The sequence below is a fragment of the Vipera berus genome, assembly GCF_964194415.1.
Source record: "Vipera berus genome assembly, chromosome: 3".
Taxonomy (NCBI): domain Eukaryota; kingdom Metazoa; phylum Chordata; class Lepidosauria; order Squamata; family Viperidae; genus Vipera; species Vipera berus.
Window position 1 is genome coordinate 48,020,660 of NC_138204.1, and position 19,986 is coordinate 48,040,645.

General features: G+C 38.2%; 1 protein-coding gene across 2 annotated transcripts; it reads left to right on the plus strand.

Moving 5' to 3' along the window:
- The first annotated feature begins 620 nt into the window (after nt 1-620).
- FRS3 (fibroblast growth factor receptor substrate 3) lies at nt 621-19,738 on the plus strand. Of its 2 annotated transcripts, XM_081323167.1 has the most exons (8): nt 621-1,255; nt 3,691-3,805; nt 4,729-4,860; nt 5,394-5,488; nt 6,753-6,939; nt 10,636-10,791; nt 12,869-13,011; nt 16,099-19,738. In XM_081323167.1, exons 4-8 carry the CDS (start codon nt 5,423-5,425, stop codon nt 17,038-17,040), a joined length of 1,494 nt encoding a protein of 497 aa, XP_081179293.1. In that variant the 5' UTR covers nt 621-1,255; nt 3,691-3,805; nt 4,729-4,860; nt 5,394-5,422; the 3' UTR covers nt 17,041-19,738. The 2 variants fall into 2 exon arrangements, with proteins under 2 accessions (XP_081179293.1, XP_081179292.1); XM_081323166.1 differs by lacking the exon at nt 621-1,255 and having other exon boundaries at nt 3,667-3,805.
- Nucleotides 19,739-19,986: the final 248 nt, after the last annotated feature.

A 19,986-nucleotide genomic window follows, 5' to 3' on the forward strand; every position in this document is an offset into this window, starting at 1 on the left:
GCGTCGTTCGACCACGGGGTGATAATCTGCCAATTGTAAAGACTGTGGTTGCGGTCCGCCGCCACTTCGCTCTTCGCCCGTCGAAAGCCCAAGTCCTCCTGACGGCGAGTGACGCTCTAGGCTGCCTGGCGTACTCGCTGCTCCCGGCGTCTCCGACCCGGGCTGGACTTGGGCAAGGGACGCGGCGGCGGCGGCGGTTTCCGTCATTTCTATCCTGTGCCGCGCTTGGACGGTGCCGCAAGTATTGACCTCTCAGGCTTTCCCCTGCCCAAATCCGCGCCGTCTTCCCAAGTCACGGAGGCCAGCTTATCTGTTATCCTGACGGTGCTTTCGCCTCCGGCCTCCTCCTCCTCCTCCTCCTGGAGGTCTTCCCCTGGCGCCGGCGCCTGCAAACCCAACCCGCTCCCACCCTTTCCCCGGCCAAGGACGGCGGTTTTCTCCCAGTTTCTTTGCACGCTCATATTTATCGCCGTTGTTCTTCCCTTGTCACCCATCCGATTCCAGCAGTTTTGTCTCCTTCCTATCCATAACTATTGTATATCTTGAAAATTATTTTCTTGCATTTTAATCTGCAATCCCTCCGGTGGGTGGATAGGACAGCAATAATCTTTCGTCGTGATTTTCTTTTTTCTGGTAATAGTTTTGGAGAAGTAGCTGTTTGAATCAATTGCAATAAAAGCAAGACTAAAATTATTTATTAGGATATTGGCTTCATTGGATAGCTGTTAAAGATTTCAGTGCTGTCACACATATAATTGGCAAATCTAATTTTGTTCATGTACCAATAAGTGAACAAAATTTGTGTGCTTTATGATTATCTTTAATTCTCTGTAGGCTTCTCTTTTCCTGGGACTAGTAAATGCCTTAATCATATTGTACAGAACTGCACTCTAGTCCTTTTTGTGTGAGAGAGCTTTACTTGGTCCAAAAAGACTGTAATTGGAATATTTTGCATTTTCGTCATCTGTTATGTCATTGGTAGATTTGTTAATGTTTTATGTAGTATTTGTATCTTTGCCTTAGGTGTAGGATTTTGCTGGCTAGTGATAGAGATGTAGAAGGAATAAGAATTGATCAGAACTGAGCATCTTTCTCAAAGCTAATATTTTTTTAACCATTTTGAGCATGATGTAGTCCCTAACATCTTGGTTTTAAACACAGTGAATGAAAATTATTTTAGAGCAACAATATATGAAATTATTTGCTGCCAGATAGAAAAATGAAAATTTCCTAAGTGAAATTGATTCAGTTTTAGGTATGTAATAATATAGATACCGATAATAATGGAGGATGCTGATGTTGGATAGCATGTTTCAGAAGACTTCCTGATGCCTGGATTATAATGCTATCCAGGAGTCCATGAACTGGCAGAAAACTACACCACTATAAAATTGGTATCCTCTGTGGCCATTCTTATCCTGCTATAGGCATGTTAGCAACAAATGCTGTTCTTAATGTAACCTTGGTACAGATATAGCCATCTGCCAGAATTTGCTGTGGCTTTGCACAGTTGTTTTGTGGAAGGGACTTATAGGGAGATCTGGCTGTCAGCTGATGTCAGTTGCTAAATGGACACATTTTAGGCATTGGCTTAGTGTTATTCCAGAAGAGCACTGGACGTATGCTTAAAAGTTGATCAGACAGTAACTGACAAACATGGGGAAAGTTGCTCTTTTTCTCCTGCTTTACTGACAGTCACCGCTGCTGTCAGCTCAGGGACCTGTCAAGTATAAGAGAAGAGTCTGATTTGAAAGAACCAGACTCTCCTGCCCAAAGTGGAATGGAGGACAGTGCCCAGGGGTCTATTTGTACTAGTTTCAATGGGCTAGTGGGATCAGTCTAATCTACCCCCCCACCCCCCAAAGGATTGCCTGAGTGTACCAACTGTATCTTCAACAAAACCTACAATATATTGAGATAGAGAGGAAACTATTTTAACACCAGTACAGTTAAGGACGCGGTGGCTGAGCTTGTCGATCAGAAGGTCGGCAGTTTGGCGGGTCAAATCCCGAGTGCCGCGTAACAGAGTGAGCGCCTGTTACTCGTCCCAGCTTCTGCCAACCTAGCAGTTCGAAAGCACGTAAAAATGCAAGTAGAAAAATAGGGACCACTACTACGGTGGGAAGGTAACAGCGTTCCGTGTGCCTTTGGCATCTAGTCATGCCGGCCACATGACCACGGAGACGTCCTTGGACAAGCGCTGGCTCTTTGGCTTTGAAATGGAGATGAGCAGCGGCCCCTAGAGTCGGAAACGACTAGCACGCATGTGCGGGGGAACCTTTACCTTTACCTTACAGTTAAGGACAAACTCAAGGCTGTTTCAGATGTAGAAATCAGATAGAGGTAATGCCAGAAAAAAGGTTTCTGGAATAGGTTTATGCTACAATTAGATGCAAATGAAGAACAACTCTTAAAAGACAATGCTTATCAAGTATTAGTAAGCAACAGTAAGGCTTCCTATATTTGAAGGACAGTTAATGCTGGAAACAAAAGTTTGCAAATAATATCTAACATAAATACTGTATGTTTCCATCTTTACATTTTGAATGACTCTTTCCTTTTTGTATATCAGCTATGATTTTGCACTGGCATCTGTGCTCTCTTAGTTTCCTTGAAAATCAGAAATACCATAATTTGAAATTTCTGCACAAGCATTAGTTAAGAGAACTTGTGCTTTTGCACTTTAATATATGACCATAATTAACTCTATGTAAGGAAAAGAAGAAATTATTCTGAAATTAGTGTGTTTCTGATTTGCAAACAGTAGTTTGCAGTCTGCAGTGGTTTGCAGTAATTCTTATTGTATTGGGTTGAAACATTTGAAGGCGAACAATATATGTGGTGCATCCTCAGAACAAAATTTCATCAATGTTGGATAAATGTTCTGTAATCTTGTGCTTGAGGCCTGTTTATGTTATTATTCAGCCTTTTCCCCTAATCCATATCTTGATTGTGCATTACTGCTCAGACAAAGCTGCAACTTAAAATCCGTGCAGTGCATAGTTAGTATATGTATGTTGAAATCATAATATGGATTTTGTTAGTCCTGATTGTTTTTTTGTCTGTTCTTCTGTTGTCATATTTATTGCTTCATGCAAGAAAAATGCTCAGTATAATGATAGACGTTATCATTGGGAACAGTCATAATTTATTTTAGAATTGGTTGACTCTTGATGCTTCTTATAGAAATAATAAATTGCATTTTAATTTAATTTAAAATGGGCTTTCAGGTATGGGGCAAGCTATTCTTCAATTGTATATCAGGGAATCAGGAATTGTATCATGAAGGAGAGACTGCCTGTTGCTTAGGTTAATAGTTATTGCTATATTGGTACATTTGCAGCTTTCTTCTGTACTGTTTTTTGTGAGAAGAAACAGCAGAACCACTTTAGGAAATTTAGTAGTAGAAGCACCTTAAAAGTTTAAATAAAATTTAAATAAAAATTCATTAGAATAGTTCTTGGTTATCTTTTATGGTTATTCTGCGGCAGCATAGTGTTTATAGAAATGAATGAGTTATTCATGTTCAGAAAAATTGCTAATAACATTGAAATGACTTTTGTATGTATGATTCTTTTTTCATTCTGAGTTAACAATGAGCAAAGTTTGTTTTGTATATCCCTGTAACTATATTAGAGTGCAACTGCAAGGTTTTTCCCCTGTAAATTGTTGTTTGTTGATTAATTGCAGAATGTTTGGCACTCCAGGCCTGCAGAAACGAAGTGTGATTTACAGCCAAGCTGGAAACAGCCAGCAAAAGAACCAAATACAACATGGAAGACAGGTGAACTTCCTGAGAACTGAAGTATGTTAGATTTCTAACAACTTTTTGATTAACTAACATGGTCAAAACCAATCTTTGTGCAGGAGCAGTAGGATTTTTCATTCACTGCCAGGGAGAGAAACAATTTAGGAATATCTGGAATTCAGAATGTTTTAAAACGATGATAGTTGATAAATAGCTAAATAACCAATTAGCTCTTGAAGATAGTCTGTTATTAAACCTCTCATTTAACTTTTTACAAGCTCTGTACAACTCCATTGTTCATTAGTTTTATTACCAAATCCTACAACAATCTGGGAAGTGGACATTTTCTATCTCTTAAATGTAATCAATATCCTTTTAAGCAGATGTCAAAATTCCTGAAGGAATCCCTGCACTGATTTTTTGGATGTGTTACAAGACAGACAATTTCAGATACACCTGTTTAAGCCCTCACATTTAAATCTATGTAAAATGAGTGCATGTCTTAAACATCTGGATCTTCCTTCTGGGACATTAACATATTACAGTACTAGTAAGCAAGTTGCCTTTCAAGGATGTTTGTCGTTAACTTGTTTTCTCACTAGGTAACAGAGGAGCACCCACACTTAATTTTTTTAGGTTATTATCCAGTGTAGGGATACAAATTATTAATATTTTCATTGTTCATGAATTATGTTAACTTTTTTTTACTTATTTTGTAAAATGGAACACCAAATTATTCCAGAAAACAAATGTAAAATAATATTTTAATTAAACTTTAAAGTAAATTTCTAATTCTCATTGTGACAGATGATGAACAGCAAGGTTTCTGCTATATTTCTGTCAGGGAGTAAAGAAGTTTAAAATGATTTGTTCATGATATTTGGCCTGTATGAGTACAAAAAGAGACTGTCAAATACAGGTTGATAATTTTCGGGGGGTTAGTCATTTCAAGTGGTTTTATTTTTTTCTCTTCCTTATAGGTGAAAGTTGACATAGTTTCTATGAAACCATAAATGACATCTTGGCATCTTGATTGCCATGACACCCAGCACAGGCTTGTGTGGAGAATGTGGGAATCCTTCCCTTAAAAAACTGCTGACAGCCATGGCTAGGTAAGGCTTAAGCAGGAATATGATGATTTGTCTGAAATCCTGTCCTTAAGGGATGATAAAAATGTTTTTTATTTGTAATTCTAATACAACAGACAATAATTGTCCCATATTGTGGGTTTTTGGTAGTGTGAATTTGAAGACATTGGTCTTACCATGTTTTCCTTAGTGCTGCCTGAACATGATCTAACATCACTTTGAAAATTATTATACTAGTTTACTGGTCTGGGATCATAAAGAAATCAAACCACTGTGTTATACGTGTAACATAAAGTCACTCTCCATACTCTTGGCACAGGACACTCTCAGCAATCTCTCACTAGAGCACAAATATCACTTTAAAAAGTTGCTGACAGATGATATATAACTGCCTCCATGCACGTATTTCTTATTAAATCTGAAGCACTGTACACATAAGTGGTGTATACCTTTGCCTTTTTTTCTCCATCTCCCATTGGGGTTTTGAAACATTGAAAATATTTTGTTAGAAAGATGTGGTTTACATTTTGGTCTTCAGTATTCTGGTTTTCCTTAAGTTCCAGGGTTTGCCTGTTGTTTTGACACCATGGGAATGTGCTGCAGTAGCCTATGCCGAGACAGGGTTCCAGATAACCACCCTACCAAGTTTAAGGTAAGTTATGTTTTTTGTCTTTTATAATGTGTTCTTCTACTAATATTGATCGCTGTGAGTTAACTCAAATAAAATTTCATCTCAAGACTGAAGTCAGATTGAGAAACTCCTTTTTATGGATTTTTCCCCCATTCTTCTTAGTGCTTTCTTCAGTTAAGTATCACTGCCTTTAGCTGAGAAAGTTTATCTTCTCTGTATATTTCAAGGAATTCTGTCTCAATAAATAACTAAATTTTGTCCTCCCTCTTTGCTTAACATTCAGTCTGAAGATTTAAAATATTGACAATTTTCTGACCTTTTGTGTATGGTTGGTAAAGGCATTGCCGGTTGAGCTCCGGATTGCCCCCGACCTTCGCTCCTTCCGGCGGGATCTAAAAACCTATTTATTTGAGCAAGCTGGCCTGGTCTGATGGGTTTGGGGTTGGGTTTTAATATGGTTTTAACTATTGTATATATCGGGCATAAATCATTTAATTGTTTTTAACTTTTGTACTTTGTTTTTTAATGTTTATTGCCCTGTACACCGCCCTGAGTCCTTCGGGAGAAGGGCGGTATAAAAATTTAATAAATATAAATATAAATATATATATTGCATGACTGTGAGTTTGAAAATTCTTTCGAGGTGAATCATTTAACTTGGGTCAATTGTTTTTAATTTCTGTAATTGTTGTATTGCTTTTTAAAAAAACCTTGTGAACCTCCCTGAGTCCTACGGGAGAAGGGCGGTATATAAGTTTGATAAATAAATTAGTTGATGATTGGTACTAGACAGTAGTATTATGCAGGGAATCTTAGATGGCATTCCCAAAGTAGAAGCATGGTGATTAATAAATGCATTGTTAGTATTACTATATGCTTAAGGCTAAGAAAACACTCCTCAGATCACCAGAGGGAGCAATTTCCTGAGTAGCTGAGGTCTTGTTGATGGGCTAGCATTGACTCTAGGTGTACCTGCCTGAAATATTTTTCTGGTAAGGAAGTATTCATCTTATGCAACGTTTCTCAATCTTGGCTTTTTAGGATATTTGAACTTCCACTGACTGGGGAAATCTGGGAGCTGAAGTCTACACATCTTAAAATTGGCAAGGCTGAGAAACTTTGTTCTAAAGTATTTTACCACTGAATAAGAAAAAAATGGCTGCCTTACAGAGATGAGGTTGGGTTGGTGTTCCTTCCTCAGTAGCTACACTACTAGTTTATAGCCCCACTGTGTCTCTTTATATGGTTTTTAGTAACCCCTGAAAACTGGCTTTGGTTTCTACAGGTGACAAATGTGGATGATGAGGGCAATGAGCTGGGCTCAGGGATAATGGAATTGACACAGAGGGACCTTGTTTTACACACTCACAAACGCGATGCTGTTCGGTGGCCCTACCTTTGCTTGCGTCGCTATGGCTATGATTCCAATCTCTTCTCCTTTGAAAGTGGACGTCGCTGCCTGACTGGACAGGGTATGTACGTTTCTCACCAAACAGCAGGAGAGCTGTTAGCCTGGGATAACATCTACTTTGTCTCTTCATAGGATGTTATAAATCTGGTTTAAAAATAGAAACAAAACTTCTAATATGACACGTAAGGAAATTCACACTTTTGTTTTCAGATAAGTATTAATGAAAGAACATTTTTTAAAGCCTATTTAGTCTAGTATTCTGCTTCATCAAGGCCAACCATATATAAATGAATAGTCTAAATATCTGGCATTCAGGTTTCTAACGCCTCTCATATTAACAGCATTGAAGGGAGTGTTCTGACCTATACTCTGATAGTCTTTTAAATCCATATGTGTATGGTTAGATGTGCAAGGTTGGGAATAACACTGAGATCATTTAAATCTTTTTTACATTAAGAATAGTTAGACTATATTAAGAATAGTAACATTTTTAAAAACAGAATTATATCTAATCCAAATTAAAATTCCAATCTAAATCTAGCAGTGTTGGAATTAATAAAAATGGCATAATGTTATAAGAGAAAGTTGATGCCATATCCTTTCACAAGATGCAGCAGTACCTAAATTTAATAACAAAATAAACTAGAAAATAAAATTATCTTGCTATATCAGCTCAGAGGTCTATGTAATACTTTATGTCCATCAGTAGCCAGACTATGTTTCTCAGAAACTAGATAGCTATTTGCAAATCATTAGGATCTGTCTTTCAGAAGCATAGCGCTTCAGACTCTGAGGACCCAGTTGAATAATTCTTTATGAGACCCCTACCTACTGTTGATAATCTCTTGTCTTCATAGTGATAAATTTTATAAATGCATTATATTTATGCTGAATCTTTTGAAATCAGGTCTAACTTTTAAATAATTATGAATAAAATCTGTGATGCTCAGGCTGTTATGCAGTTCTTTTTTTTCTCTGCACCTAAGAGGAGAAGAATGAAAGCTTTCACTTTTATTTCAGAATAAATCACAGTTTTAGGTTTTAATTTAAATCGAAATGTATTAAATCCTGACCTGCAAACAATACCACAAGACATCATAGTCGTATATTAATTTTCAAAAGCTATTACACCAGAGGTCCCCAACCTTGGAACTTTGACTTGTGGACTTCAACTCCCAGAATTCCTCAGCCAGCCAAGCTGGCTGAGGAATTCTGGGAGTTGAAATCCAGAAATCTTAAAGTTGCCAAGGTTGGAGACCCCTGTGTTACAGCTTTTGAAAATAATACAAGATTATGATGTCTTGTGGTATTGTGTCCAGGTCAGGATTTAATACATTTTGATTTAAATAAAAACCTGGCCATTTGTAAGGCAGCTGCTGGCCACATGAGGGCTTCTTCCCCAGGTCTTATAAAGAAACTGCTACATGTCATCTCAGGAAGAAAGCCTTGTGTGGCCAGCAGTTGCCTTGCAGAGCTGTGGAGTTCAGAGGCCCAAAGGGCAAAGATGGGGAAGTAGGCAGGGGAAGAAGTAGAAGAGTCCCCGTGATTGTAAGTGTGGGCAGGCTATCCAGTGACTGATTTGGATTGCGTGACCTCAGGGATGCTGCCGTAGCCATATTTTCAGGGACCAGGTGTAAATACCATTTGTTCAGCGCTACTGTAACTTCATCGTTGTTGAATATATGATCATAAGTTGAGGACTATCTATAATGTGATATTTTGACCTTGGTAGGAATATTACCTAGTTGGCTGCCTGTTTATAACCCATGGTTTGTTCACCATTGGCATTAGTTTGTGCCAGGAGTATGATCTTTACGTTACAGATGAAATAGTAAAAAAATCCAAAAAGCCTTTGGTCAAAGCAGTGTGGATAAAAAAAAAGGCAGGTTTGATGTTCAGTGGTTGTAAGATTCATTATTTCCCTTCCATTATGTGAATATTCTTTGATTCTTTTCACATTCCTTTCTCTCATGGTTGGATTTTAAAGCTTATTTCACTTGAATGATCATTCTTAATATCAGGAAGACAAGACAGAAAATGTGTAGGATCTACTGACGTGTGTGTGTGTGTGTGTGTGTTAGAATATTTTTATTCAGAATTGCAGCTGTTGTTGCCATGTTCTTGTCCTTGTTGCTATGGGTTTTTGGTTCACGTCTGTGCATGCCGGAATCTGATTGGTTAGTTCAGAATAGAGAGACAATTGATAAAAGTATTTATGGGTAGTGGGCAGGTGTTGCAGTTTAATACAAAAGCGAGTTACTGTGCTTCCCAAACGTTTGCCAGTACAATCCTGTTAAATCGGCGAATCAATGAAAAGATTTCAATGATTCGCAAAAAAGGTTCTAATCTCAAAATTGAGCTAGCAAACATAAATGGAAATAGCTTGTTAGATTCTTTGTGCAGGCTCATGGTGCTGCAGGCTTACTTTGCCCAAGTAAGATTCAGGTAATGTTTTCCTCAAATTTCTCATGGGCAGCACAGTTGAAAATTTACCAAGTAATACTAGTAACAGTAATGGTAACTTTGTGCTTTTTCTTTTTCCTTTCCAATTCTGCTTTTTACTTTCACTGAAATATGGCAAATGCAAGTGAATAACAGTATAAATGGAACTGTAGAGAAAATTCAATTTCAGTTCTTTCTCTATGATTATTCCAGAACACCATAACAATAAGCAGCAATTTAAAATGTACTATTTCTTAGCTGGAGGTTCTAAGTTATGTTCTGACTATAACTGTTCATGCTATGTGTGTTTATACAACCTGGGTTTGTTGAAATGCATTCAAATTATAAAACACTCTTATTCCTGGCCAGAATGTTACACAAGTGAAACCATAATTCCATTTTATGTATATCCTAGTGGCTGAGAATAGCTGCCAGACTGAGAGACTGCCAGACCAAATATCTGTGTTTCGAATTTGTCCTAAATAATTTGAGCCCAGGATGCTTCAGAGATCATGGTTTCTTCTCCCCAGCTTCATGCACTTGTAATTTCAGAGGTCCTGAAGCTCTTCTCTAAAGAGGCAGCCTTTCTTTTATCGTTTAAATAAGTATATGATGAAAACGTAACCTTTTGATTCATTTTTGCTGCTTCCCTTATTAGTAATTTCATTAGTATAACTAATTATACAATTAGTATTTAACTGGTATAGTAATATTTATGATTTTGAAGACATGTCCTTGTGTCAAAAGATATAAATGAAGTTGGTAAATAGTCAACGTATTTCTAAGGAGATCCCAAATTAAGGTGTAATCTCAGGACCAGCCCTTTAGTTTCAGTATACACATTACATCTTAAACCTATCCTTTTGATTTGTCCAAATGTCTATATGTTGCTTTCACTGTATTTAGTAATCTGCTGATGTTTAGAGGTATATGGCTGGAGTTTCACAGAGTAATGGTGCAGTTTGTTAGCATCACTTTATTTATTTATTTATTTATTTATTTATTTATTTATTTATTTAATTTATTTGTTTTATATACCGCCCTTCTCCCGGAGGACTCAGGGCGGTGTACAGAGCAATAAAGTAAGAATACAATAAAGCAATAAAGTGAGAAAATTTTAAAACCCAAATCCGTCAGGCCAGGCCGGCTTGTTGGAATAGATAAGTTTTTAGATCACGCCAGAAGGAGCGAAGGTCGGGGGCCATCTGGATTTCAGCTGGTAAGCTGAAATGTTTATGTTTATCTGATACGGATTTCTTGTTTTAGAGAATGTGAACATACTAGTATTAAAATAGACTTTCTCTTTTTCACCTAGGAATTTTTGCATTCAAGTGCTCAAGAGCTGAAGAGATATTTAATTTGCTGCAGGATCTGATGCAGTGTAATAGTATCAGTGTGGTGGAGGAACCTGTTGTCATTACAAGGAACGCAGCTGAACTGGAACTACCCCGGACTCCCCAGACACCCGATAGTGAGACCCTCTTACAAATCGGAAGAGATAGGGAAATGAGGCCTATGTTAGCCTCTACTCTACAGCAGGGGTGTCACACCGCCAGCCCATGGGCCGGATGTGTCACACCCAAACCACGCCCTCCCCATTGCCGGCAATGGGGAAAAAGTCACGATACGTTGCGACATGTCACGTGACGTGAGTTTGACTCCCGTGCTCTAGAGCATTTCTTTTTGGTATCACAAAGGTGCTTTTTTCTTTAAAAGGCAACTGGACTGTTTTTTTTCCTTGAGGAAGAAGAAGAAAATCCTTTTGCTTCTCATCATCGAAGAAACCTTATCAGTTCTGATGGGGGGGGCGGGGGGAAAGGAAGGATAGATATTTACTGTTGAGACTGGATGGAGGGGAATGGAAGGATAGGTTCTGATAGGGTGGGGGGGAGGGGATGGAAGGATTGTATTTCTTTGCAGTCATCTGGACATTAGAACTCTCCCTCAGAGCTTTTGAGGCCATGTGAAGCCCTCAGGGTCACCTAAATCAGGTTGCAATTGGTTCTGGAACTTTCCATACCCCCGGCATCAGAACTGATGAAGCTTCTTGGATGAAAAGCAAACCATCTTCCACAAGGAAAAAACAATCAATCCAGTTGCCTTTTGGGGACAAAAAAGCACATTTGAGATAATTATGAGCTGGATAACTGAGAATCTCCACAGACATTTCTTCTTGGTCAGAATATTTTGTTTTGATAGGAATTTGAATATTTGTATGGGGTGAAACCATTTTTTAAGCATGTGCCAAACATTTATACCTTACCTTATACAAAAAGATACAGGGATTTGGCCCTGTTTTGAGTCTGTTGAGTTGCTCATTCTTTCCACTGCAAACTCACGGCTGAAACCATAATGTCAATCCACTTTTATAATGCATTTGTAATCTATTTATAGTATTGGGCATTTCTAATTTATGCAAGAGAGTCATTGCCTTGTTTCCATATACATTTTCTCTGAACTGGGGCTACTTTAGGGCCCAGCACATTTGCAACAGTTGTACTAACCTGTTTTGTCTCCAGGTAGTTATTGTTAATTATTTAATCATCTGGTCTCATAAAATCAAGTCTACTCTTCATTCATGTCTTTTGCTTATTGTAAAGTTTTTAAGTTTTATGTGACCTTGTTCCTTTATTTCTAAGGCAACCAAACACAATTATCAGATATGTTTACATTTCCAGTAAAATATCGCCAAAACTGCTATGGAAAGTATACATGAGAAGTAGGAAGATTATTGTTTGATTTGGTTATTTTGACCTTTATTTTGCACTTAGATTTGAGGTAGGTATTTTAACCTAGATCACTGCAGATGGGGACTGTAGCCAAGAAATTAAAAGACGCTTGCTCCTGGGAAGGAAAGCCATGGCAAATCTAGACAGCACACTAAAAAGCAGAGACATCACCCTGTCAACAAAAGTGCGTATAGTCAAGGCTATGGTCTTCCCAGTTGCAATGTATGGCAGTGAAAGCTGGACCATAAGAAAGGCTGAGCGCCAAAGAATTGAGGCCTTTGAACTATGGTGCTGGAGAAGACTCCTGCGAGTCCCTTGGACTGCAAGGCGATCAAACCGGTCAGTCCTAGAGGAGATCAACCCTGTCTGCTCTTTAGAAGGCCAGATCCTGAAGTTGAAACTCAAATACTTTGGCCACCTAGTGAGAAGGAAGGACTCACTGGAGAAGAGCCTAATGCTGGGAAAGATTGAGGGCAAGAGAAGAAGGGGACGACAGAATGAGGTGGCTGGATGGAGTCATTGAAGCAGTAGGCATGAGCTTAAATGGACTCCAGCAGATGGTAAAGGACAGGAAGGCCTGGAGGAACTTTGTCCATAGGGTCGCGATGGGTCGGACACGACTTCGCAGCAAACAACAACAACAAAATTTTAACCTAGTTTTTATAAGTGTTGTTCTGTCTCATTACAGTAGAGAACTTCATCATACAATCTGAGTCCATTGGCCTATTAGCAAAGTATTTGGGGTATTTTTGGTAAATGTGTATATAGTTTTGTGTAAAGCTAATTGTGCTCCCATTTCTTCATTTTTTGAATATATAGTCCCAGGTTTTCCTAATGGGTTCCACAACTTCCCTATGGAGCCCTCATCTTGTCCTGCAGCCTGCCATGCCCCTATGAGTAGTCTAAGGCATTCTTCCATTGGGGAGGACGCTACCCATGCTCTTATTATGCCTGATGGGCAAGTAAGTATTGCATATGAATTAGAACACTGCACCTATTAATACTAAGTCTGACAATTAATTTTAACTATGCCAGTTAATGTTGTTATAGGAAAATAGGCACCTGTTCTTTTTCACTAATGCAGCGCTAAGTTTCTAAGTATTTTCACGAAAAGTTTCTTATTGAGAAGATGTATTTGTAGTTATAAAAAAGGCACAATAATAATACCTTCTCATTGCACAAGGTGTTAATCATTTTACTTCCATCCATCCTCAAATAAAGGCTAGGATGGGTTTTTCATAACTGTGTACATGATTTTCTTGATTAAACAAGAATTGTGGTATTGTCTTTTCTTAATCTGCATACCGGTAGTCCTTGTCTTTAGGCCACAATTGAGCCCCAAACTTCCCTTGCTAAGTGAGACAGTTATTAAGTGAATTTTGCCCCATTTTATAACCTCTCTTGGCATGGTTTTAAAGTGAATCACTGAAATTGTTAAGTTACAAACATGACTGTTAAGTGAATCTGGATTCCCCATTGACTATGCTTGTCAGAAGGTCGCAAAATTGATCACATGACCCTAGGACACTGTGGCCATCATAAACTCATGCCGGTTGCCCAGCATCTGAATTTTGGTCATGTCACCACTGGAATGCTGCAACAATTGTAAGTGTGAAAAACTGTCATAAGTCACTTTAGTGCTGTTGTAACATTGAATGGTCACTAAACAAATGGATTTAAGTCAAGGCCTACTTGTACTAGATTTGATTAGGTAACATAATATCGTGTGATAGGACAGGTGTGATCTGATAAGGATTTTTAAAAATTATTTTCAGTCAGGAAACATGTTTAGAATTATTAATAACGCGTCATGAGCTCAAGGCCTTGAAGGAGGATGCTGCTACTTTCTCTTCCCTACGTGCCATGTTTGCTAGCAGGTGTGATCAGTATGTGAGCCAGCTAGATGAGATGCAAAGGCAACTGGAAGCTGCAGAGGATGAAAAGAAGACTCTAAACTCCTTGTTGCGCATGGCAATCCAGCAGAAGCTGGCACTCACACATCGACTGGAGGCTCTTGAAAACCCAGTGGAAGAGTTGCGGGGCAATAGGAGGGTACTCAGAGCAGCCAAGAGATGAGATTAACGGGATTCGGTACAGGATTTCTTGGTTATTCGGGATGCTCTGTGACTACAGGACTCCAATTCTCTTAATTAACCAAAAACACTCGGTACCTGCAATTTGCAGCCACTCAAGAAGGAAGCTGGATAAGGAGAGAGCCTCTAGCCAGAACATGCTTCTTTATTCTTATTATGCCTCCTCCTCCTCCTCCCTGCCTTAAGAATTCCCAAAGATATACTTTCTCTCTAAATATTTCTCTGGAACTGTTTTGTAAACTACCTGTAATATCTTTTTAAAGCTCTCTTCCAATAACAGTTATGTTAACCTTGAATAAGGCTACACACAGTGTTAATTGACTGAAAGAAATTATGCAGGGATTGCCTTTTTCACTACTCCATATTTCCATTTTCCCCCCTCATTGACTCACCATTTATTCTGCTTATCTGTTTGCCACAGGTTTTACAGGTAGTTTGAAACAGGTGCACAACTGATGGATCAATGCATATGTAGCAATGAGATGTATTGTCAGATAAAGATATACCGGGAAGCAATTTTGCAGCTTGGAGCTAGGCAAACGCCTGGTTTCTCTTAAATGAATGATTTCCCTGGTTTATAATCTCTCTTTAACTACAATCCAGGAAATAAAACTGTAGTTTAAAACTTTGCAAAACATAAGGAATATTAAAACACTTTGTAGTTCTAAATAGACATATTGCTTAACATGCCAAAAAAGGTTATCCTTTACAATTGCCCTGTAATTCTATCCCAAGATAGTCTGAAGCCTTTTGCAGAATCATATTTTTGTGTCTTTTCATCATTTGTTAATTCTATTCTTGATACATTTGCATTGTTCCAAAAACACCTGCCCATCTATGATAGTTTCATAATACGTTTTCTCTCCCTCCCATTTTTTACTGACATAATATACTTAAAGGGGAAGGGTCTTACTGAAATGAATGGGGGGGGTGTCTATATTTGCTGAAATATTTTCTCGTAGTTTTTTCGGATCATAATGAACCAGAAATAGTCATTTCTTTTTTGCAATACCTTGGATGTCAGAAAATTTCTTAATATTGTTCAGTTGAGAAAGTAATATAGAATGGGCAATCTCCAGTTTCTTGGGCAGCTTTCTCTGTGCTAGGAAGTAGATGCATATAATTACCCCTCCCTCCTTTGGCATGGATGCAAGTGGTTTTGAAAGCTATTTCAAGGATATTGTGCCAGGCACTGGGAGAAAGGCAGAGAAAGATATTTCGGGTTTTGTTTATAATATTGCCAGACAACAGTATTCTGAAGACTGTATGGTTGGTCGGTGCCCCCCTCTGGTGAAAATTGGGTAGTACAATATACTTATTTAAAGATCCCTTCTTGACTACACACTTGATAACAAACATTGGTTTTATTGTTAAGTTATATTGTGTGAAAATCTCCTTCCCCTCTTAATTGAATGACATCTGTGGGAATTTGATAAAAAGAAGGGGTTAATAAAAAAAATTATCACGCCTTTGAATTAAAAAAAAACACACGAATGTTAATATATAAAGGTTCTTTGGGGTTTCTCAATAGAAAGAAAGTCCCTGTAGAATAGTATGCCCTCATCCCTCAAAATGCAATAATAAAAATATGTATTTTTAAAACTTAAAAAAAAAGAATTATTAATAACAGAATCCAAGATTAAGATGGGACTACATTTCTTTTGAACATTGTTGCTGTTAAAGATCACCCTGTTTATGCATTTTAAAATGCTGTATAAATACTTATTAATCCTGTGATCCATAATAAATAAAGAAGGATTTCTAGGCAGCATTCTCAGCACCTGCTAATTTCTTTCTTTCTTTCTTTCTTTCTTTCTTTCTTTCTTTCTTTCTTTCTTTCTTTCTTTCTTTCTTTCTTTCTTTCTTTCTCTCTCTCCCTCCCTCCCTCCCTCCCTCCCTCCCTCCCTCTCTCTCTCTCTCTCTCTCTCTCTCTTTCTTTCTTTCTTTCTTTTTTAGTCCCACACCTATGTAAACACAGCCAGTGGTGAAGATGATATAAGGGGCCACCATTGTATGCACTCCTTACCTGAAGTTCATCCTCCGATTGCTCATTCCAATCATAGCTGCTCCCTGGAGGATCGGAATCCCCAGATTTACATTCAGCCAGGAGAAGTGAAGTTTGTTTTGGGCCCGAAACTGGGTTATAGGCACAGGATGAAATGTGATGGCTACTGTCGACCCCACTGGGAGTGCTCAAGGCATTTCTGCACTCCTCACAACAACAACAACAACGATTACAAAGACGAGTGCCTCGCCCCCAAGTGTGTTTATGAAAACCTCAATGGTCTGCTGCCTTCTCGAGGAACCTTATTTCATCAGGGGAGCGGGCGCTTGAAAATTCCCCGTGAGGACCTGAATCCTGCCGGTTGCTCCCATCGCCGGACCGCCCTACTGCACTATGAGAACTTGCCATCATTGCCCCCTGTGTGGGAGTGCCAGCCCCTAAGACAGGGCCAGGATGAAGAGGATTCTGGTGATGCAATGACACCTTCCTCCACTGGTTATCCAGAAATTGAAGAAGATGACCCTTTACGAAATTACATGAACTCAGAAAGGGCTGCCCTACATGGAGGCATGCGTAGGGGAGGATGCTTGCAGCGGCGCCACAGTTGTACCCCCAGCGTTTTCAATTTCGACTTCTGCCGGCCTTATTTGGAGCAGCCAAGGCAGCTCAATTATATCCAGGTGGAACTGCAAGATGATCCTTGTAAAGGGCGCCCAAACATACCAGTCCCCCACGTCCCATGTGCGGCTGCCCATCCAGCCCACAGGACCAATTCCTATGCGGTCATTGACCACAAAAAGACAGCAGCCATGTCCAGCTTACAGAGAGCACTGCCTAAGGATGATGGGACTTCCAGGAAAACACGACATAACAGCACTGACCTGCCTCTGTAAGAAGAACATCCAACCCAAGCACCTCATTGTGGCTTTTGTATCTGCTCTTCAACAAATCATGTTACGTAACTGCCATTTTCCCTTTGTGCCCCCTGTTAGTGTGAGTCACTGGAATAGTTTCATCAAGCTAAGTTAAGAAATGTAGCCTATCTGTGCCTCTTCCGAGCCTCATTTTCCTCTGCCATATACTTTCTGAAGCCCTGCCATGTGCTTGATTATTTGACGTGGCTGATGGCAGGGTGGGTAATGGTACAGTTGGAGTGTGAAGGCTAAGGAAAAACGTATTTAATTTTTATTTTTGAAAATACACAAAATATATTTATTTTCAAATTTTGCATTAACTTATTTTTCAGAGATGCTGGTATTGGTTTGTCTGTCTATTTATTTATTCATGTTAAAGTGCCCAGCAAGTATAACACTCAATTGCTTTGCAATTAATTCTTTTCTCCATGAGAATCAGAAAAGCTCTAAGAGGATAAGAGTTGTATCATTTTTTAAACAAATAGAAAGCTAGTCACCAAAAGGCAGAACAGAGGAGGAGATTCAGACTGTCAGAGAAAGTCAAGCATGCAAGAATGGTTCTAAACCCATGTGGTCCCAGGGGTGACTCAACATGCTAACAAAGCTGAACTTCCCAGCTCCAATTTTTGTCTGATGGTATATCTCATAATATGCCTCTTTTCACCCTCAGTAGGAAAAACCATGGAAATATAAATTTCCTTAACAAATCCTTGGTGGATGTTTTAAACTGTTGCTGTTTACCTAACAGTTTGGGATAGTCTTGTAAGAAGCTAATATTCTGATGTTATGGTATTAGTTTGCTGGAATCACATAAAAGCTTCAAACACATCTCAAAAGCTTTTCTTTCTCCATTTGGCTTGATTGTCTCACATCCAATGCTCTAGTATTGTCCTAGACATACTTTAATACGTCAATGAAATCCAGGCCATTATTTGCAAATAATTGGTTTTTGGGGGGTGGGGAGCCGGAACATTTTGAGCAACCTTAAGGACAAGCAAAGCTTTCCTTATTTGGGACTTTCACATTTGTGTTAGGTTAGTAATAAACCTGCAATTCGGAGTATACATTTGATGGCCATGATTTATTTATGTGGCCTTCTCAAGATAGCCCTTCCAGGAATAACTATTTGAACCAAAGTTCAGTCGGTTTTTTTCTGAAAATCTGTTTCACTGAAGCCATTTTTAAAATTCACTGTAGGTGAAACAAGCATTATAGAATTGGGGATTAGGAATCCTTTTGGTAGAAAGTTATCATTGATTTCCATTCCTTTTCAAATATATTAAGAACTGTCCTTATCTAACACAGTTTTTCAAAATGTTTTTTGTTATTTATTTATTTTTAGAAAATAGAATGTTTACCTGTTTTGTTTTGAATTTATGTAATTCCATGTCAAGCAGTCCAAATTAATACTAGTATTTCAAGTGATAAGCTCAGCTAAACTAATTTAAAGTATTCATAATTTGGATAAATATTAATTCTAACCTTTGCATATCGATCCACATCATTAAAAGCTTAAAAACTGCTTGAAATTATATTTTTAAAAACTAGATTTAAAGTAGTTTGTCTTAAATCTTTTTATTGTAAAATGTTATTCTGACTTGTCTGTTAATTATTGCTCACCATATTGTCATGAAATACATGCTTTGCATGTAGAATATCCCAGATTTAAGCAGGAGTAAGAATTTCACTTCTGAAATATTGGAGAAGTGTTACCTATTAACATAGATGATAGTGACTTAAATGATGAGTATCATGCTCCAGCATGTCCTTTATCTGTTCCTCTGCAGTTCTACTGTAGACCGATAACTAAAGGAGAGAAAAAATGCATTAAATGAACAAGAGAAGAAATGGTTGGATAGAGAATTAATCTTGCTTCAATTACATGTACTTCAGTTACAGAGGAGTTTATCAATTAATGCATTTAGATTTAGGACTGATTGTTGTATGATAACTGTACATAAAAGGTGATCTGGAAGGTTTTTAATGTTGCTGCTATTCTATATGATTTCAGTATCAAGCAGGTATAAAAATTTCAAATTTCAGCATTTTTTCCTCTTATGTTCACTGTACTCTTATAGATCGTGTTCTAAAATTCATAGCTGTAAGGGGAAGACAGACAGATAGATTTGGGTAGATATCAAGATCTCCTCACTGTGGCCCGTTGTCATATAGTTAGGATTGTTCAGAAAGCATTGATCTGATGAATGATTTTGTATTTTTGCTGTATAAATTGGGTTATTTTTGATTTTAACCAGTTACTATAAAAATCGTTTTGCTTATTCAGCACTGCCTTTTAGCTGCTATGCATAGTATGTTGTAATTAACTAGTAAACGTTAAAATTAGGTGGTCTTCTTAATGACCATCCGCCTTTGTGGTGTTCCAATGTCTACTCAAAATCTATTAGAATTAATAGAAGAGTTTCTCTGTCCTCTATTTGTACTTTGGATCAACTCAGTCCAAATACATCATCATCAGATTTTTATTCTGCAATTTTTATATATAACTCAAGGTGGTGAACTGATGCTCCTGGCTTCTAATTTCCCCCACAACAACCTGTGAGGTGGATTGGGCTGAGAAGGGAGTAAATGGCCCAAAATCACTCAGCTGGCATTCATGCCTAAAGGAAGACTAGATTTCTATTTTCTAGCCCAGTACCTTAACCACTACACCAGACTTGCTCTTCTAGTATCGTCATTTGCCTTTTCATCAGTTTTACTTCACAAATCCACATGTTGTTCATTCTAAAACATCAAATGTAGGCTTCTATATACTGGTGATGGGCAGGCTGGAATCCAAAGGACTTGAGCAGCTTTTTGTCACCACTAGGTATTAATCACAAAGCTATGTATAGGTAGTCTATTGATCTATCTTAAACATTCAGTTAAGATGGAAAAAAATTGTTTACTTTTTAGGTGTAATGGAAC